This window comes from Pisolithus orientalis (assembly GCF_024613125.1).
Source record: "Pisolithus orientalis strain OTSU chromosome Unknown F5J12scaffold_9, whole genome shotgun sequence".
Taxonomy (NCBI): domain Eukaryota; kingdom Fungi; phylum Basidiomycota; class Agaricomycetes; order Boletales; family Pisolithaceae; genus Pisolithus; species Pisolithus orientalis.
The window spans coordinates 1,149,548-1,164,648 of record NW_026260790.1 but is presented as its reverse complement, the minus strand read 5'-3'; the positions used below and the strand labels follow the sequence as shown (position 1 = coordinate 1,164,648).

The 15,101-nt window shown below is 51.2% G+C and overlaps 5 protein-coding genes across 5 annotated transcripts; 2 read left to right on the top strand and 3 right to left on the bottom strand.

Moving 5' to 3' along the window:
- Positions 1-223: 223 nt before the first annotated feature.
- Positions 224-4,476, bottom strand: F5J12DRAFT_973476 (uncharacterized protein; the record flags this gene model as incomplete). Its single annotated transcript, XM_051750121.1, has 23 exons — positions 4,192-4,476; positions 4,100-4,141; positions 3,988-4,048; positions 3,917-3,941; positions 3,636-3,866; positions 3,505-3,613; positions 3,466-3,473; positions 3,374-3,404; positions 3,210-3,317; positions 2,921-3,152; positions 2,736-2,865; positions 2,650-2,676; positions 1,845-2,584; positions 1,692-1,793; positions 1,582-1,642; positions 1,457-1,529; positions 1,368-1,405; positions 1,301-1,315; positions 1,084-1,244; positions 884-962; positions 659-827; positions 454-608; positions 224-280 (listed from the first exon to the last, which is right to left on the bottom strand). The coding sequence occupies exons 1-23, from the start codon at positions 4,412-4,414 to the stop codon at positions 224-226; spliced, it is 2,877 nt and encodes a 958-aa protein (XP_051601543.1). The 5' UTR covers positions 4,415-4,476.
- Positions 4,477-5,468: 992 nt separating this feature from the next.
- On the top strand, positions 5,469-8,326 carry F5J12DRAFT_822853 (Endonuclease/exonuclease/phosphatase). The gene is made up of 9 exons (XM_051745367.1): positions 5,469-5,565; positions 5,631-5,662; positions 5,725-5,792; positions 5,845-6,480; positions 6,545-6,640; positions 6,763-7,033; positions 7,065-7,450; positions 7,499-7,700; positions 7,904-8,326. Exons 1-9 carry the CDS (start codon positions 5,542-5,544, stop codon positions 8,064-8,066), a joined length of 1,878 nt encoding a protein of 625 aa, XP_051601542.1. The 5' UTR covers positions 5,469-5,541; the 3' UTR covers positions 8,067-8,326.
- Positions 8,327-11,750, bottom strand: F5J12DRAFT_822849 (kinesin-domain-containing protein). The gene is made up of 7 exons (XM_051745366.1): positions 10,437-11,750; positions 10,239-10,382; positions 10,060-10,173; positions 9,527-10,000; positions 9,110-9,157; positions 8,835-8,906; positions 8,327-8,724 (listed from the first exon to the last, which is right to left on the bottom strand). Exons 1-7 carry the CDS (start codon positions 11,583-11,585, stop codon positions 8,671-8,673), a joined length of 2,055 nt encoding a protein of 684 aa, XP_051601541.1. The 5' UTR covers positions 11,586-11,750; the 3' UTR covers positions 8,327-8,670.
- A 67-nt stretch (positions 11,751-11,817) lies between these two features.
- F5J12DRAFT_822845 (Endoribonuclease L-PSP) lies at positions 11,818-13,174 on the top strand. Its single transcript, XM_051745365.1, has 5 exons — positions 11,818-12,130; positions 12,187-12,284; positions 12,385-12,516; positions 12,576-12,721; positions 12,997-13,174. Exons 1-4 carry the CDS (start codon positions 12,028-12,030, stop codon positions 12,690-12,692), a joined length of 450 nt encoding a protein of 149 aa, XP_051601540.1. The 5' UTR covers positions 11,818-12,027; the 3' UTR covers positions 12,693-12,721; positions 12,997-13,174.
- Positions 13,175-13,553: 379 nt separating this feature from the next.
- Positions 13,554-14,783, bottom strand: F5J12DRAFT_781903 (uncharacterized protein; the record flags this gene model as incomplete). The annotated part of the gene is made up of 8 exons (XM_051742638.1): positions 13,554-13,757; positions 13,813-13,940; positions 13,996-14,080; positions 14,159-14,240; positions 14,371-14,457; positions 14,486-14,552; positions 14,604-14,647; positions 14,719-14,783. The coding sequence occupies 8 exons, from the start codon at positions 14,781-14,783 to the stop codon at positions 13,554-13,556; spliced, it is 762 nt and encodes a 253-aa protein (XP_051601539.1).
- Positions 14,784-15,101: the final 318 nt, after the last annotated feature.

The window sequence follows — 15,101 nt, the reverse complement described above, 5'->3', positions numbered from 1 at the left end:
CTCGTGTATTATTGCCTTCCATCTCCTTGGATTAAGGCATATATGAACTTCTGATGCACCGCTTCCAGCTGCAAGGTAAGGTGCTACAGATGCACTTGTATTTGTGAAGGGCAGCACCGCCCCCGAGAACATAATACATTTTGTAGTTCTACAACCGTTTTGAACGGTGACCATGAGTGTAGCATATATTAGCCTATCGGTACAATTAAACAAAGGAGATTACCTAGTCGTGAAACCCTTTGTTGCATAACATGATAAATATAATTTCCTCGTCGTTGACCTAAGTACCATTGACATTAAGGCTTGCTTTGCGTAGTATCGATCTCCCTGCTAGCCAGATTGAAGAGAAAATGTTGTCATCCGGTCGGCCTCCGTATGTCGGTCATAAAATGACGAACTCTCTGACTTTGTCTCGTCCGTTGGCGGAGGTGCTGCCGTCGACCATAAACGCACCCCACCATCATGACTACCTGTCGCGAACATGAATGTGTCGTCCGTTCCGTAATTCCATGCAATGCAAGTCAAGTCTCCGAAAGTGTTGGGTGTTTGTGGGCGGATATAACGAAGGAGTAATCCGGAATCCCGATCCCAAATGTGAATATCGCCGGCTATCATGCTTAAGCTTTCATCGCACCAATAAACAGCAGAATTTACGAACCTTTTCCAGCACATAACACGAATTGGTCATCCCTGCCTCCAAAGTAGCAAGGACCTGCAAGCTCAAATTGGGCCTTCCTTATGTACGTGTGCTTCAAACTAAGACGTGAAGTATAACAATTATGATCCCTGTCCCTCACGGTTTCCAACTTCCAGAGCTGAGGTGGGGACTAATGGGCGGGTAGAGGTGAGACGGATATTCCATAGTAACAGGGCTCATGCAAACCTTTTCTGGTGATATAAGGGCAACCGAGGCCCTTCTCGCCATAGTAATGTCCCGGACGTCGTTGGCAAACGGTGTCTGGCTGTTTCAACCATCAACGACGAGCCTCCACCTCGGGGACCGAAAACGCACCTCTCTTTCTTCTGTAATGACATATTGTAAACTATCGTGGGACGGAGTTAGATTTCATCTGATGGTGTCACGTGAACTCACCAATAAGACGCTTCTCTACCCTAGTGTGACGACTTGGTTGTGGTCCATCTGCTGGAATGATAGATGGGCCCACACCAATCAAGCGTTGACAATCCTCCGTTACTGCAACGTTATGAAGGCGAACATGTCCAAGATTGTACGTATTCAAGACCTAAACGTGACGCCATGAGACGAAGGTGCAATGCAGGAACAGGCGCTAAGATTTACTCTCCCAGCCAAATCCTGTGTACCGCAATTACTCAAGGTCCTACAGAGATAATGTGAAATTGCGCACCAATTTAACAACGTCACTTCCTTCGACAGACAAGAAACCTGATCGGAATCATCGTGAGCACGGTTCGGTTCAAAGGAAAAGAGCCTTACCTTCACTGTTAGGAAGCCAGACAATGGATTGAACTGTACTTTGCCGTTCGATGGTCTTCTTACAATAGCCATCCTAACATAGACCCATTCAGCATCGAGGGATACCAGCACAGTAGCTCATCTACCTCGGTCCACACCTTCACAGAACGAGTGAGACGAGTCAAAAGTGTCTTGCCGTTCGGAGACCTACACTGTTATCAGCATGCACAAAATCTGACATAGGATGTGAAGTCACCATGCAACCTGGCCAATGAAACCTCGCACATGGACAAGAACACGATGGGTAGAGAGTTCGCCTGTGGGCGACACTTTAAATATGACTGACGTCCTGTCCCAACTTCAATACGTGAGTGCATATGAAAGAACAAATGTGCCAATCAGCAGTCACCTCGATGTAGCCAAAAACTTGCCATTTGGCGAAAATTGGAGATGACGCACAAGAGCCTGGTGTGCACCAAGTTCTTGTATGGGGGCGAGAGGCTTTAGCTTCTCTACATAATGAGCAATCTGTGCATTTCGTAGGGCCGACACGCCAGATTCTTGCAGCCGGCCAGGTGACGTGACCTGCGGAGTTTCCCACGCAGAATCCCTCCTTGGTGACATTGGAGGTCGCGAGGCAGCCTGTACCATCATAACAGAACGAATAGCATTCACGAAACGCTGCTTGGCATTGGATTGCCCAGAGCCCACGCTCACTTCACTATGATCGTCGGGTGAAATAGGTCGTTCGGTAAAGTCTGAACATGAAGAGAATGCTGGTTCGTGATTTGGTAAGGGTAATATCGTTTCGTGCGTATCCTGGCGGTAATGCGGGGGAGGGCGTGGGTGACGGTAGGTCCGAGGTTCGTGTGGGTCGCTATAGACTGGCAAGACCTCTTTCTCTTTACGCGCGGGGGATATGTTTATCCGTTCAGCTACACGTCGCAAACATCCACAGAGCGCCGCAACACATGTGCTGAGCCAGTCGATGGCGATGCGAGCCATCCGGACAAGGCGGAAGTTGGCAACGTGGTTTATGAACTCAGCAATTACATCACCAAGCCATTTCTGACCTCTGTGCTGAACAAATATCCATCGTTCGGATACGAACCAGGCTGACACAGCGATAAGGCCAAAGGATGTGACCACCTATGGAAGCATATAAGGTAAGCCACAGTTGAATGTCCGAGAATGGATGAACTTGCCGTTAAAACGGTGATTATTGTTGCAGTGACTGGCCCCTGCAAGACAACCGTATCAGAAAACGCGTGGAAACGGTGTGACGGTATGGCACGCGCACCTGAGGAGAGGAGTATGTGAAGAGCATGAGTCCAGTCGAGAAACAGGCAACGGACATGACGAGGAAGACCAGTGGAGAGCGTTTAATCCATATCAGAACCCACCACGGTACCCTGTGCCCAGGGGAGCGGCTCGATGATGCAATGAGCCCAAGGCATGACGAAAAGAAGTAAGAGAATCTCTTACTACATAGCCTGCTTCCACGTTAGTCCGAGGAGACTGTTCACGGCCGCAGCGATGCTGAACACCAGTGAAGAAAACCAGAACGCATTGACAGCATCCGCCAACACCGTTCCTGTACTCATGGAAGAGAACTGCAGCGTTGAGGCAGTCACGGCCGAAAAGAAGGTTGCTACCGTAGACAAGTTCAGAAGGTTAGCTGCAGCGTGTTGTTGATGGAACCTGATTGTAGGAACACCTGCATAACATAGCCTATCAGCACCAACGCATGTCAGGTGGTTTTCTCCGCACACACCGATCTCGATAAACATGGAGAGCGTTACTGTAATGTTGTCTACGTGATCGCCGATCTCAGTAGTCAAGTCGTGTACATAGCGTTGAACAGCGGGGGATCGAAACTGGGCTAAACGAAGAACTACTGAGCTTAGCGGTACGACGGAATGGACCGTGAAAACATACTTTTGTACTCGTTGAGGCAAGAAGCCCAGTACTAATCCGAGGAACATCACGTCAGCAGTGGTCGTCGAGCTGTGACTAGGGCAGCTACTCACTTTTAGGTCTCCTTCGAATGCCTTCATCGACTGGTCGACAGGCCTCGTCATTAAACTCCGGGAACTCGCTGAGACAATTGAGGAAGGTCACGACATCATTGGCAAAGCTCTCAAATTGAGAGGGCAAGGGTTTCAGGTTGGAGATCCTCTTCCAAAATAAGTTTGGTGACTGGAGGTGGGCGGTGGATCCGCCATGTCGAGCGCCGTCGTTTGCGATCCATCAAATTAGGATTAAGTAGCGATTCGCGTGTGTGCCGAGAGACCTTGCGAGGAAATAGAGATGCGGCATTTTCTCGAAACAAAAATGATACTTTAGTGAGCCGTTCACGCAATTTGAAAGCTGACGATAGAATGCCGACTGAGCTACCAAGTTGGCGAGCCGCATTGGCGAAGTTGCGGAGCTTAATGCAATAATATTAGGTTACTCTTACGAAACAAGTACATTGCCTACCTCCTTGTCTAGGTTTTCCACTTTCCTTTCCATACAGTCAGCGGATATATCAATGGCGAGGCACGACTCACTTCTCGAACTTGAAAAACTGCTCCGCTCCGACTTCCTGCAACTTCTCATCCGCGGCCATTGCTGCAGAATAAGGTCAATACGTTTCGCGAAAAAGGAGGGGACCTTCTTTACGTTCTCGTAACTCGTCCTCTGTAATGGGTGGGGAGGTGATATCTTGTTCGGTGGTCAACCTTCAGTTCGTGGGGAAAGAGAGAGGGACACACCTGTGTCCAGCCCACTATCGAGGTGGACTTCGGAAAGTAAGTCAAGAAGGCTCAACAAAGTTTGCTTCCGTCTCGGGTCCGTGTCGAAGCGAGAAGAGTATGTCCCAGGGCTGGACGCTGAATCATGGAGGCTACGAGCTATCCTGGTTGTGTTGCCTATCGGCGTAGCCTGAGCGCCCCTTGACCGCGACCGTGGCATGGGTGCCTGCCTACCTCGATGCATGCTTGACTCCCCAGATAAAGACTTGTTATAAGCCGGAAGGGTGGGTAGGCAGAGAATCTGTAACGGCTTTAAAGTAGGGGTCAGAAGAAAAGTGAATGAAGATGCTGTTCCGACTTTGAAATAGTAGTGAAGCTTGGATTGTTCTGGCCATGCCCCTCACGCAGGCATCATTTCATGGGTAACGCGAGATTCATTCCTGCGCCTTTTCTCTCCGGTGGCACGCTTTGTGTTACGAGATTTTGCCGGAGACTCAGCGAATCGAGCCAGCGCGTAATTGCCTTGAGGATCCATGCCGAGTCTGACGACCCTGGTTTCATGGTAAATTTGGCAACCTTGTCACTCACCAAGAGTTAATTAAAATCTATCTCGGTCAAGCACACTCCACAGGTCTGCGGAGTACATAACGACAACTTGTTAGAAGGCCGTGGCCTTGCTGACACACGGTATTGTACGAGACGGATGACAACGTAAAGAGAGTTGACGGCTTGACCACGAGTTGCACAGATCTGAGGTGCTGCTGCAACGTGTCAAAGAAGCGCGTGAAATCACGACAACGGTGGTGATAGACTGCTATCGAAGAGCTTCGCAATCACCAACATACTAAGTTATAGGATATGCACAGGGGATCATGTCACGAGTGAGACGGTCCCCAATGGAGACGAGATCGATTGGGATGATACCACATTACAAGATTCCAGGGAGCTGGGAAAAGCCGAACGGAGGAACAGAAGAAGTGTGGGTAGCAAGTTGGCACGCTAAGCAGGCACGTTTGCCTGCATGAGATTAGAGATCGTGAGACCGTGAGTGAGTGACCTGGCAGATAGACAAAGCGGTGTCGGAGAGGAACTTCTCGAACCACAGGGAGAGAAGCGTGCGACCGAGTGGCACGATAACGGCTGCAAATGAATCCACTAAACCGTCTCATCATAAGTGTTATTGAGACCGAACGGGTCTTACATTGAGGTAGGGACGCGACGGGCAGGTTACTGGTTGAGAACTTGCACCGTATTTGGTTAGGAACTAAGGAAGTTGAATATTCTAAACCTGTTTCTGATACCAAACCACTGACACGACCACCGACTAGTCCGTTTTGCTATCGCGCAACCAATAAGTATACGCCATGAATCATGCGTATCCTATCATGGAATATCGTGAGTTTGCCATGGCGCCAGATCTAATCCTGCAGCTCCTCATGACCGCGGTTTCTATGTGTTAGAACGGTGTTAGGACTCTTCCCCAATATCATCCGTGAGTCTCTTCACTCGAGTCCTCGCCCCACTCGGAGAAGCTAAGTAGACGCGTCTAGTGAGATGGAACACGTTCAAGACCTTTCGGGAGATATTGACCCATCTCCAGGCCGACATCGTCTGCTTCCAAGGCGAGTTAGAGCTCTTCTCCAGTGCTGCTCATTTCATACTCTCTCCGCGCAGAAATGAAGACCGCGCGCAACGGGCTTGACCGTAACATTGCTGTCCCAGATCCCTTCGACGGCTACTTCTCCTTCCCTGCCAATAAGGGTGGGTATAGTGGGGTAGCCATCTACACAGACTCTCGCACTGTTGCTCCACTCAAAGCGGAGGAAGGCCTTTCAGGGACAGTTCAACCAAAACCTCCGCTCAGCGAAGATGAACGGATATCACGTCACTATCCCTGTGCTAACGAGATGAACCTAATCCCAGATGAACACGGCAACAAACCATCCGAGTTGACATCTCTCGATACTGAAGGCCGGGCCCTCATACTAGACTTGGGCCTGTTCGTTCTTATCAACGTTTACTGCCCTAACGAAACATCTGATTCCCGACTGCCATTCAAAATGAATTATCACTTGATGCTGCAGGAGCGCGTCGGCAAGCTGATCAACGAGGGCAGAGATGTTATCGTTGTTGGTGACATAAATATATGTGCCACTCCGCTCGACCACTGTGACGGCCATCTCGCCAGTAATGCTGCGACGTTTTATGATCATCCCGCACGCGCGTGGTTTCGTGACTGGCTTTCCCCTAACGGTTGTATGACCGACGCGGTGCGAACCCTTTGGCCCTGCAGGAAGGGAATGTACACATGTAAGTCGCACGTTTCTTTCCCTCTTGCGACGGGTCTTTACATATCCCGCTCGACTATTTGTAGGCTGGAATACGAAGATATGCGCCAGAGAGACCAACTATGGGACCCGCGTCGACTACATCTTGGTTACCAGAGGGATCCTTCCTTGGATCAAGCACGGTGACATTCAACCATCCTTCAAAGGCTTCTGACCATTGTCCCATTTATATTGATCTCCATGACGAAATTATCCACCGATGATGGCAGGAAGCTCTGTCTTGGTGAGGTAATGTCACGACCAGCCGAGGGCAAGACCGCAGCAGTCCCGCGGCTTGCTGCGAGGTGTTGGGACGAGTTCTCCGGTAAACAGACGTTATTGTCCGCGTTTTTCTCGAAAGGGGACAGGGTCTCAACGGCAGCGAGTGCCTCAGATTCGTCATCATCACCTTCGGGATCGCCATCCGCTTCCCAAGCGTCGGTTATCTCATCCAGCACTGCGTCGAATGCCCCAGATGCTGTGCTGCCGGACCGCACAGAGTCCCTAGATCTCGCGAATCCACTACTAATACACGAGTCTCGCTCGCCAACCGGGGAATCTTTCGAGTGCGGGACCCACGGGGGCTATAAAAACTGGCGTAGAGGAGCAAGAGAGGATACCTTCAAAACCACCCACCGGACCGCCGAAACGCAAGCTGACAGATGTTCCGGCAGCACGGACTAAGCCGAATAAGAAACTCAGACCTGCAGGCGGTTCTTCAGCGGCGGGAAAAGGTACTCTTGATGCATTCTTTGCTACTCCACAACCATCACGACCTTCACAATCTCAATCACGGCCATCACCACCGCAATCACAATCTCAGGCCAATGGTGATCCGTTGGCGTCGGATTGTGATCCTCACTCGCCCAACTCAGATTATCAGTTAGCGCTCCGCTTATCTCTCTGCCTGGACGAAGACGTTCTATGTGCGCCTGGGCCATCCCAGACCGTTGGTAAGCCATGACTGAGGTCCACAAACGCAAAATTAAACTCGAATGCAGATTCTCAAACACCATCAACGCTGTCAAAGTCCGCAATAGAGCCATCACAGTGCCGCTCCTCCTCGGGAAGTAAAGCAGCATGGTCAAAGCTCATGGCACCCATCGAACCCCCAAAATGCAACGTTCACGGCGAGCCCGCCAAGTTGTACACGGTGAACAAACCAGGGCCTAACAAAGGAAAGACCTTCTATATTTGTTCTCGGTACGTGCATTTTGATCCGAGTTCCCTATGCGATTGCGATCTCTTGGGGGAGAAGCCTCTCCCTGTTTCTCTCTCCCCCTTTTTTGATTGGGTTACACCTCGTGTCTTCCCCTACATACTCGTTGATCCACATATACATCCATGTTCATTCTCCCGCTATCCATGCTGGCACTGACGCGATATCCTTTGAATGGCGTGCTCAGGCCCGTCGGTCCGGGTTACGACAAGGGCAGAGGGGAACGGCCACGTGACGAAGTCGACCACCGATATCGATGCAATTTCTTTAAGTGGGCATCCGAAGTTAGGCGGGAGTCGGCTTCCTCGTCCTCGTCCTCGTTACCGTCGGCTTCGTCTTCTCAAAAGTGATCACGAGAAAGACGAGAATGGCCGAGATTGCTAGACTCGCTTAACTGGTGCCCAGTTTTACATTATTAGTCGTTTGGGCGCCTCACACTTCGACAATAGAGGTGGGTGGGTGATAACGTATGCGTACATATGTGTGTATGCTTAGATATGGGTGACATGGACGTTGGGCGCGTTTTCACGCCACGCTGCTGCGCTCCGTCATTGTTGCACCGGTTCCCGCATAACCGAATTGCCGGATCTCGTAAGGGTCGTATATGAGGATCTGAAATCGAAGAGCAGTCCAGCGGAACAAAAAAAAATGGTACCACAACATAACAGTAATAATACTTTTAATATATAGCTGGTGCACAGATGCGTGACCCTTCTCCCTTCTCGGCCGGGCTCCGTGAACGTGAACGAGGAGGAACACGAAGTACGAAAATTTTGCCAACAGACCAAACCAAAAAAAAAAAGAAAGGGGCGATCAAGACAGGTGGAGCGGCATATAGATAGATGTACTGCGCGTACTGTATGTTTCCACAGAACACGCGTGCACAGAAGTTCTAATACAATGTGTAACGAGATGACTTGCCCACGGTACTGTATATTCTCCCGAAGTCCGAACTTAGCTGGGCCCACGGACCTGCTTCCTTGCCGTGCCAATGGTGGTATTGTTGACCTAGGTAGAATGGAGGAACGGGCCACGAGTGGGCGAGTCATCAATCATCGGATCCGATCGCGATCGGGAAGAAAGGGAGGGGATGGGGATGGAAGGGAAGGAGTGCTCACCTTTGTCGCGAACCGCAACGACGTCAGGGATTCGCCGAGATGGGCGGCAAGAGGGGACAAGTTGAGTATCATCTATCGAAGTCCAGACGTACGCCACAAGAACACAGGTTCGGCCAACCACGGCCATACATTTATGGACGAGTGGAATGCAATGCAATATAGTGCAACGCAACGCCACACCGCGAGGATGCAACGCAGGGAACATAAACACGCGATGAGTGAGAGAGGTGGTACGATAACGTCGCGAAAACGGTGGGGAAGGGGGTGCTACTTACCAGTGTCTTTGAGTTCCCGCTCAGAGAGTTTTGCAGCAGGTACGTGAGCTGTGAAAAGAAGTTCCGTGTGTGCGAGGACGTCGCCACGATCATGACGTCATCGAGGATAGGAATGCGACGATATCATTGGTGGGCACAGCGGCAGTAGTAGTGGAGCAACGGGCAAGGAGGAAGGGGAGAAGGCCAAGCACCACAACCGCCCACGAGATCGTGAATGAAAGACGGACATAGTATGCGCACCGGAAAGCACAGCGTCAGCGAAGATCATAAGCGGTGATCCAAACAGAAGCAAGAAAGCAGGTGAAAGGCTGGCAAGCTCTACTGAACATACCCATTCGAAAAGAACTGAAGGATGGAGAACAGATAACAAGAGAGAAAAAGAATTTCACGGAGAAAGAACAGGGACGGGGGACTCACCTTCGAATTTCTGTATGGGACGTGCTTCTCGGAAGCCTTCTCCACACTTTTTTCTCCGAGCGCCGCAATAACATCTCCCAAAGCACTCAAACTTCGATTAATGTTTTGAGTCTCTCTGAGCCTGTCCTTGTCCCCAGCCGCGCCGCTAGCGTTCAGACGTTCGCTGCCTGCCAGATCGACAAGGTTCAAGCACCCCTCACACCGTGTCCCCGTATGCGCATTATACCCCGACACACGAAGCGTAAACACGGAATGCGACCGCGATGAACGTTCGTTCATGAGCGTCGCTGCAACCGTCCGCCGAGAATTGGCGAGCCGCAAGAGTGAAGCGACTTCCCGTGGTGTCGAGAGCGGAAGGACGTTTACGTCCGTCACGCGTGTCGTAATTGTACTTCCCTGCTTCTCATGCTTAATTTCGTGTTTCTTCTTGTCGAATTCACCCTTGCCGAGCAGGTCATTAATCGTTTCGTTGTACTGACACGACGGCGAGAGTAAGAGTGTGACGTTTGGACTTTTTTTAGAGGGGAACGCACGATTTCGAGGAATTGGCCGTCCATTTTGTACTCCCATCCTTTACTTCTGAGGGCATCTGCCGCTCGAAATACATCGCCAACTGCTCGGGGAATCATACCCACCGTTGCCTCGGTCTGCCAACATGTGGTTATTGTTGATGAGCAGAGCTGTCCATTGAAGCGGGGTCCACAGTACTCACCGAGCCACCCTCCATAGTGAATGATTTTCCAGAACCCGTCTGTCCGTACGCAAATATGCAGACATTGTACCCGTCCACGCAGCTTTGTGCGAGCAGTGATATTTCCTCGTACACGTCACTCTGCGTTGCCTCGGGTTCGAATACCTGCGGGTATTAACCGTTGGAAATTAGTTTGACGCTGTCGGAAAGCCAACGCACCCGGTCAAAAGTGAAATTGTAAGCTTCTTTCCTCTCCTGACCCATAGCATTTAAACTGGTCGAGGAAACGACGATCTCTCGGTGGTCCTCCTTGTCCGGGAAAGTAAGGTCTGCAACAGCGGCCCTTTCCTGATCATCTGCCGGCGACCCCGGCCGACGGAGCCCCGCAACTGCTGGCGGAACGAAGTCATGGGGGAGCACAGGCCTCACACGACAGAATACACGAATATTCCCCTTGAGTTCTTGGACCATATTGTGGAGTTTTCTCCTCACCATCTCTGCTTCTCTCGCTTCTTTCTCCAGTTGCTCGATCTTGCGCTGTGCATCCGCGTACTCGAGCGCGCCCTTGGACACGGTTGACGACAGGTCATCGAGCTGCGCCCGTAATTCCCTGTTTTCCACTTGCAGAGCTGCGATCTGCGCATTCAGAGTGACCTGCACGCCTGACTGCTGTGCCACCGTGGATTTCAAAGACGCAATTGTCTCGCGAGCAGTCTCTAAATCTTCCTTGGCGACTTTCAACTCTTCCTCGCGTTCCCTCGCCTCCCGTGCGCGTTTCCCAGCCTCCACTTCAAGATCGACAATCTCCCGCTGGTGTTTTATTCTTATGCGCTCGAGCTCGTCTACCGCATCGACCAGCGCGCGACGTTTATCAAGGTCGAGTTCTTTCGCGGATGCAAGTTGACGAGATAGTGCCCGGTCGTCGGCAGAGAGTTTGGCGACCTTTGCGCGTTCTGCATCCATATCACATGCGAGTCGTTGTGCGGAGGCTACTTGGAGAGACTCTATCGACGTGGGCCCATTCTGCTGCCGGAGAATGCCCGAACCCGAGGGGATGCGTGATATTGGTGGACGCGTCGGTGGGCCAGAAGGTTTTGGAGGTGCACTGGTTGCACGCGTCGATCGTGATCTGGTTGTTGCTGTGCCGGGTCGTGGTGGATCTCGCCTTGTCAGGCGAGAGGGAGGGCGCGAAGGTGGTTTTGATACAGCACCTGCTGAAGTAGAAACGGTGGTGGTGGGTTCATTGAGTGCCGTTCTGGAGGCTGCGAGTGGCCGAGAGCTGTTAAGGGTCCCGATAGCCGGTAGTTTTCGTGGCTGATCGAGAGCCTCTGCACCGAGGTCGTGATCGTCGTATTTCCGTTTGTTCATTCTTGGGTGGCTGTTCTCGTGGTTACCTTTGAAAAACACGGTTACAATTGACGGTAATGCTGGCTCTGGTGAAGAGCTGTGGCCTGTTGTTTGCAGTCGCCGTGGTAAGCGGGACATCTCGTCTTTACGTGGTTCGTTGTCGTCGCCACCGGCAAAATGGCGACGCGTCCAGTCACGTGACCAGCCCAAAGTCAAATCCAACAAAAAAGTAAATGCTAATACCTTGTACAAGCTGGGAGGAAAGGTGGCATGATGAGCTACCATGCAGTCCATCATGCACATGAGATCTTGGCCATTCCAAATGTCAGAATCTCTGGGCTTGTTCGGCTGCGCTGGGCCCACTGCCCAGGCTGGCTAGCCTGAGTCCTGACAGGAAGCTCGCTACAGTATAAAGTGTCTGATAAGGCCTCCTTTCGCATCTTCAAACAACACCCTCAGTAACATGTCTGACGACGGATCAGTCGACACCAACGCAACTTGTGGTACGACAACCACCAAAGAGGTTGTCTGCACCCCCAACGCCATCCCACCCCTCAGTGTCTTCTGTGCGTGTCTCGATTCCCTCATCTACCAACATCACTGATACACGGCGGATTAATAGCCCAGGCCGTGAAATCCAAAGGTCACGTCTACGTCTCAGGTTGCATCGGATGTGATTCCGAGTATCTGGTTGTCGAGGGGGGCATCCAAGCACAGACCGTGCGTGCCGCCCACTTTTGTCGTGTGATCTCCGATGCTAAAACCTGCTCGCCCGCTGCTGCACATCCTATTTCATATCCTATCTGATCATGCTCGACAGCGCGCAGCCCTCGAGAACATCTCCAAGATCCTCGAGGCATCAGGGTCTGGCATGCAGCACGTCGTCAAAGTCACCGTATACCTCGTCCACATGGCCAGAGATTTCCTACACATGAACGAGATATACGAACAAGTACGTCCTATCACTCTCCCCGTCTTCGGATCGGTACGACCCCCACCAATGAACTACAGTTCTTCACACGTGAGACGATGCCTGCGCGTACGTGTATCGGTGTATCTGCTCTCCCGATGGGGGCATTCATCGAGATCGATTGTATCGCCGAGGTCCTTGACACCAAGTCATCTTGATCGCTTTCATCATTATCGTCATTTTCCTCGTGAGTATCGTTGTCAAATGCGAATTAGAGCTGCGTTGTGTGTGTTTTCATGGACCCGCGTGGATGGGTGCCCTATGCATAGTGAATAAATTGACCTCTTGTCGCGGGCTCACGCTCCCGTGTCTGTTCTGTTCCTTATACCGTTGCATCGTAGTGGCTACCAACTGACAAGTGAATCTTGTTCAATGTCGGGCTCGAGCGGCTCGAGCGCACCACATTCAATGGTCGTGTTCATGCGAGGGACATGATGCTGACTGCAAACTGCTCGAAATTAGGTTCGGGCGTGGGTGTCGGCACCTCTGTTTGCGCGATCGAGACCGCCCCCGCATAGTGTCCTGAGCTCTATGGAATCTTATTGCATCAGTTGTGTACAATTCCGGCACACACATGTACAACGTGATATGGATGTCTATTGTCCAGGATATCTTGTCATGATTTGGAATTCGAGACCGGGGAGCCATGAGGGATCACAAAAGCCAGGCACTGCGACATGGCACAGCAATGGCTGGTTCAACACACGCAAGAGTCAAGGTACGATGAACATCGCACAGTATTCTTTGAGCAACGCCGGACACGTATTGTTACACTTCAGATGAAACTACAAAATTGCCTTCCTGACGTCACGCCGGGACTACGGGTTGGAATTGGAACAATTGGAAACGATCGATGGTAGGAGGGTCGGTTTCCTTAATGATCAGTCTCTCGAGGAGAACCTTGAAACATGCTATGAATCATTGTCCCACGTGGGGACTTCCGCACTCAGGCTTCCTTTGGATGCTATCCATCACTGTATTAGTATCCCACTCTCCCATCAATACTAAGCATCAATAACTTACGTGTATATCTCGGGATCCTCTCTGTGGAGGATCACCCACTTCTCAGGGTCTTCATTTTCGAAGGCGAAGACGCGAGGAACAGGTAGATTAGGTTCCTCTGGACCAGGAACACCGCGGGTATTCTTGATCACTGGGCTCATGTCCTCCTGGACCTTGATGAAATAGGTCTCCGGCTCATTTTCGACTTCCTCGACGATAAACTGGCGAATCGAGGTCAGTCAAAACTTTGTAAATAAAATAAAAGATGAGATTTACCCGGGGAGGCAAAACTCCTACGCGAAGGACCACAACTGGAACAGGGTCGATGACGTTTCCTGTCTCTAGATGTACCGAGGTCTCTCTGGTATGCCACTGAGATGATCTGGTACACGCCGGGATGGAGCCTGTGGACCATGTTGAAGATAATAGTCGAGTACGTTGACTGGGGTGACCACTGACAGCCGGTCGCCCTTTTATCCTCTGAGGACTGAGTACCTTTCAGGTCTTCGGAAGTCCGTGGATTCCTCCCCATCAGGTCATGGGACTACTTTCATATTCGAACACTATCCCATTAGAACAAGCTCCGATGGAACGTTCTGCGCGTACAGAAAAAGCAACACACCCAGACGGAGTGATCGATAAGCCAGTGGTACGGCACCACGCAAGAGGACTTGAGCGTCAACCTCCATTGCATATTGCGGAAGCTGGAGATGGGACGAAGGCACAGAATCAGTCCGAGATCGGGTTTGGCCAAATTATGCAATGAGGCATCGTCGGAGCGAGGAATGGGCCACTTTTGCTTGGGCAATGGGGATGACCGAAGATGGCACTAACCCTTTTGCAATGCTGATTTCCATGAGCGCATGACATGCGCCAGCACGGAAAACAAACATTATTTGTGCCGCCGACATAGAAGTCTTCCTAGGCCATCCCATGTGTGGGAGAATACCTGACGCTCAGGCCCAGGCTCTTCGCACGGAGCAGTCCATGCAAGAAGTCCACCTCTCCTTTCGACGCTAGGTATCATTGTATCGGTCTCTTCTGAACGTCAGGCACTGGTAACTTACATGTGTGTATTACCGAACGCGGAGTGGATTCCACCCCCTCAGGGCTATGAGAGTACTGTCATATTCAAACACTACTCGATTAGAACAAGTTCTGATGGAAAAGTTCTGCACGTACCGAAGAAGTATCTCCACAACATGCCAAGATAGATCCTCGACGCGAAGCCAGAGGTACCGCGCCATGCAGGAGGCCTTGAGCGCCAACTTTCATTGCATATTGCGGAACCCGGAGATGGGACGAAGATGCAAAATCAGTCCTAGATCGGATACAACCGAGTCATGCTCGCTCTCACGCAAGTCCACGCAATGCGGACTCCATGCAACGAAGGTGTAGTCGGAGCAAGGACTTGCCTTAGGATCCCACTAACTTTTTAGCGCAGGGATCTTTATGCCACCCGGACGGCACAGAAATTGGTTCTCTACTAGATACCCATAAGCTGAGTCGGATGCTCGTGGAGGAGACCCTATCCGAATAATCATTCCGTGACCTGGCACGTGTTG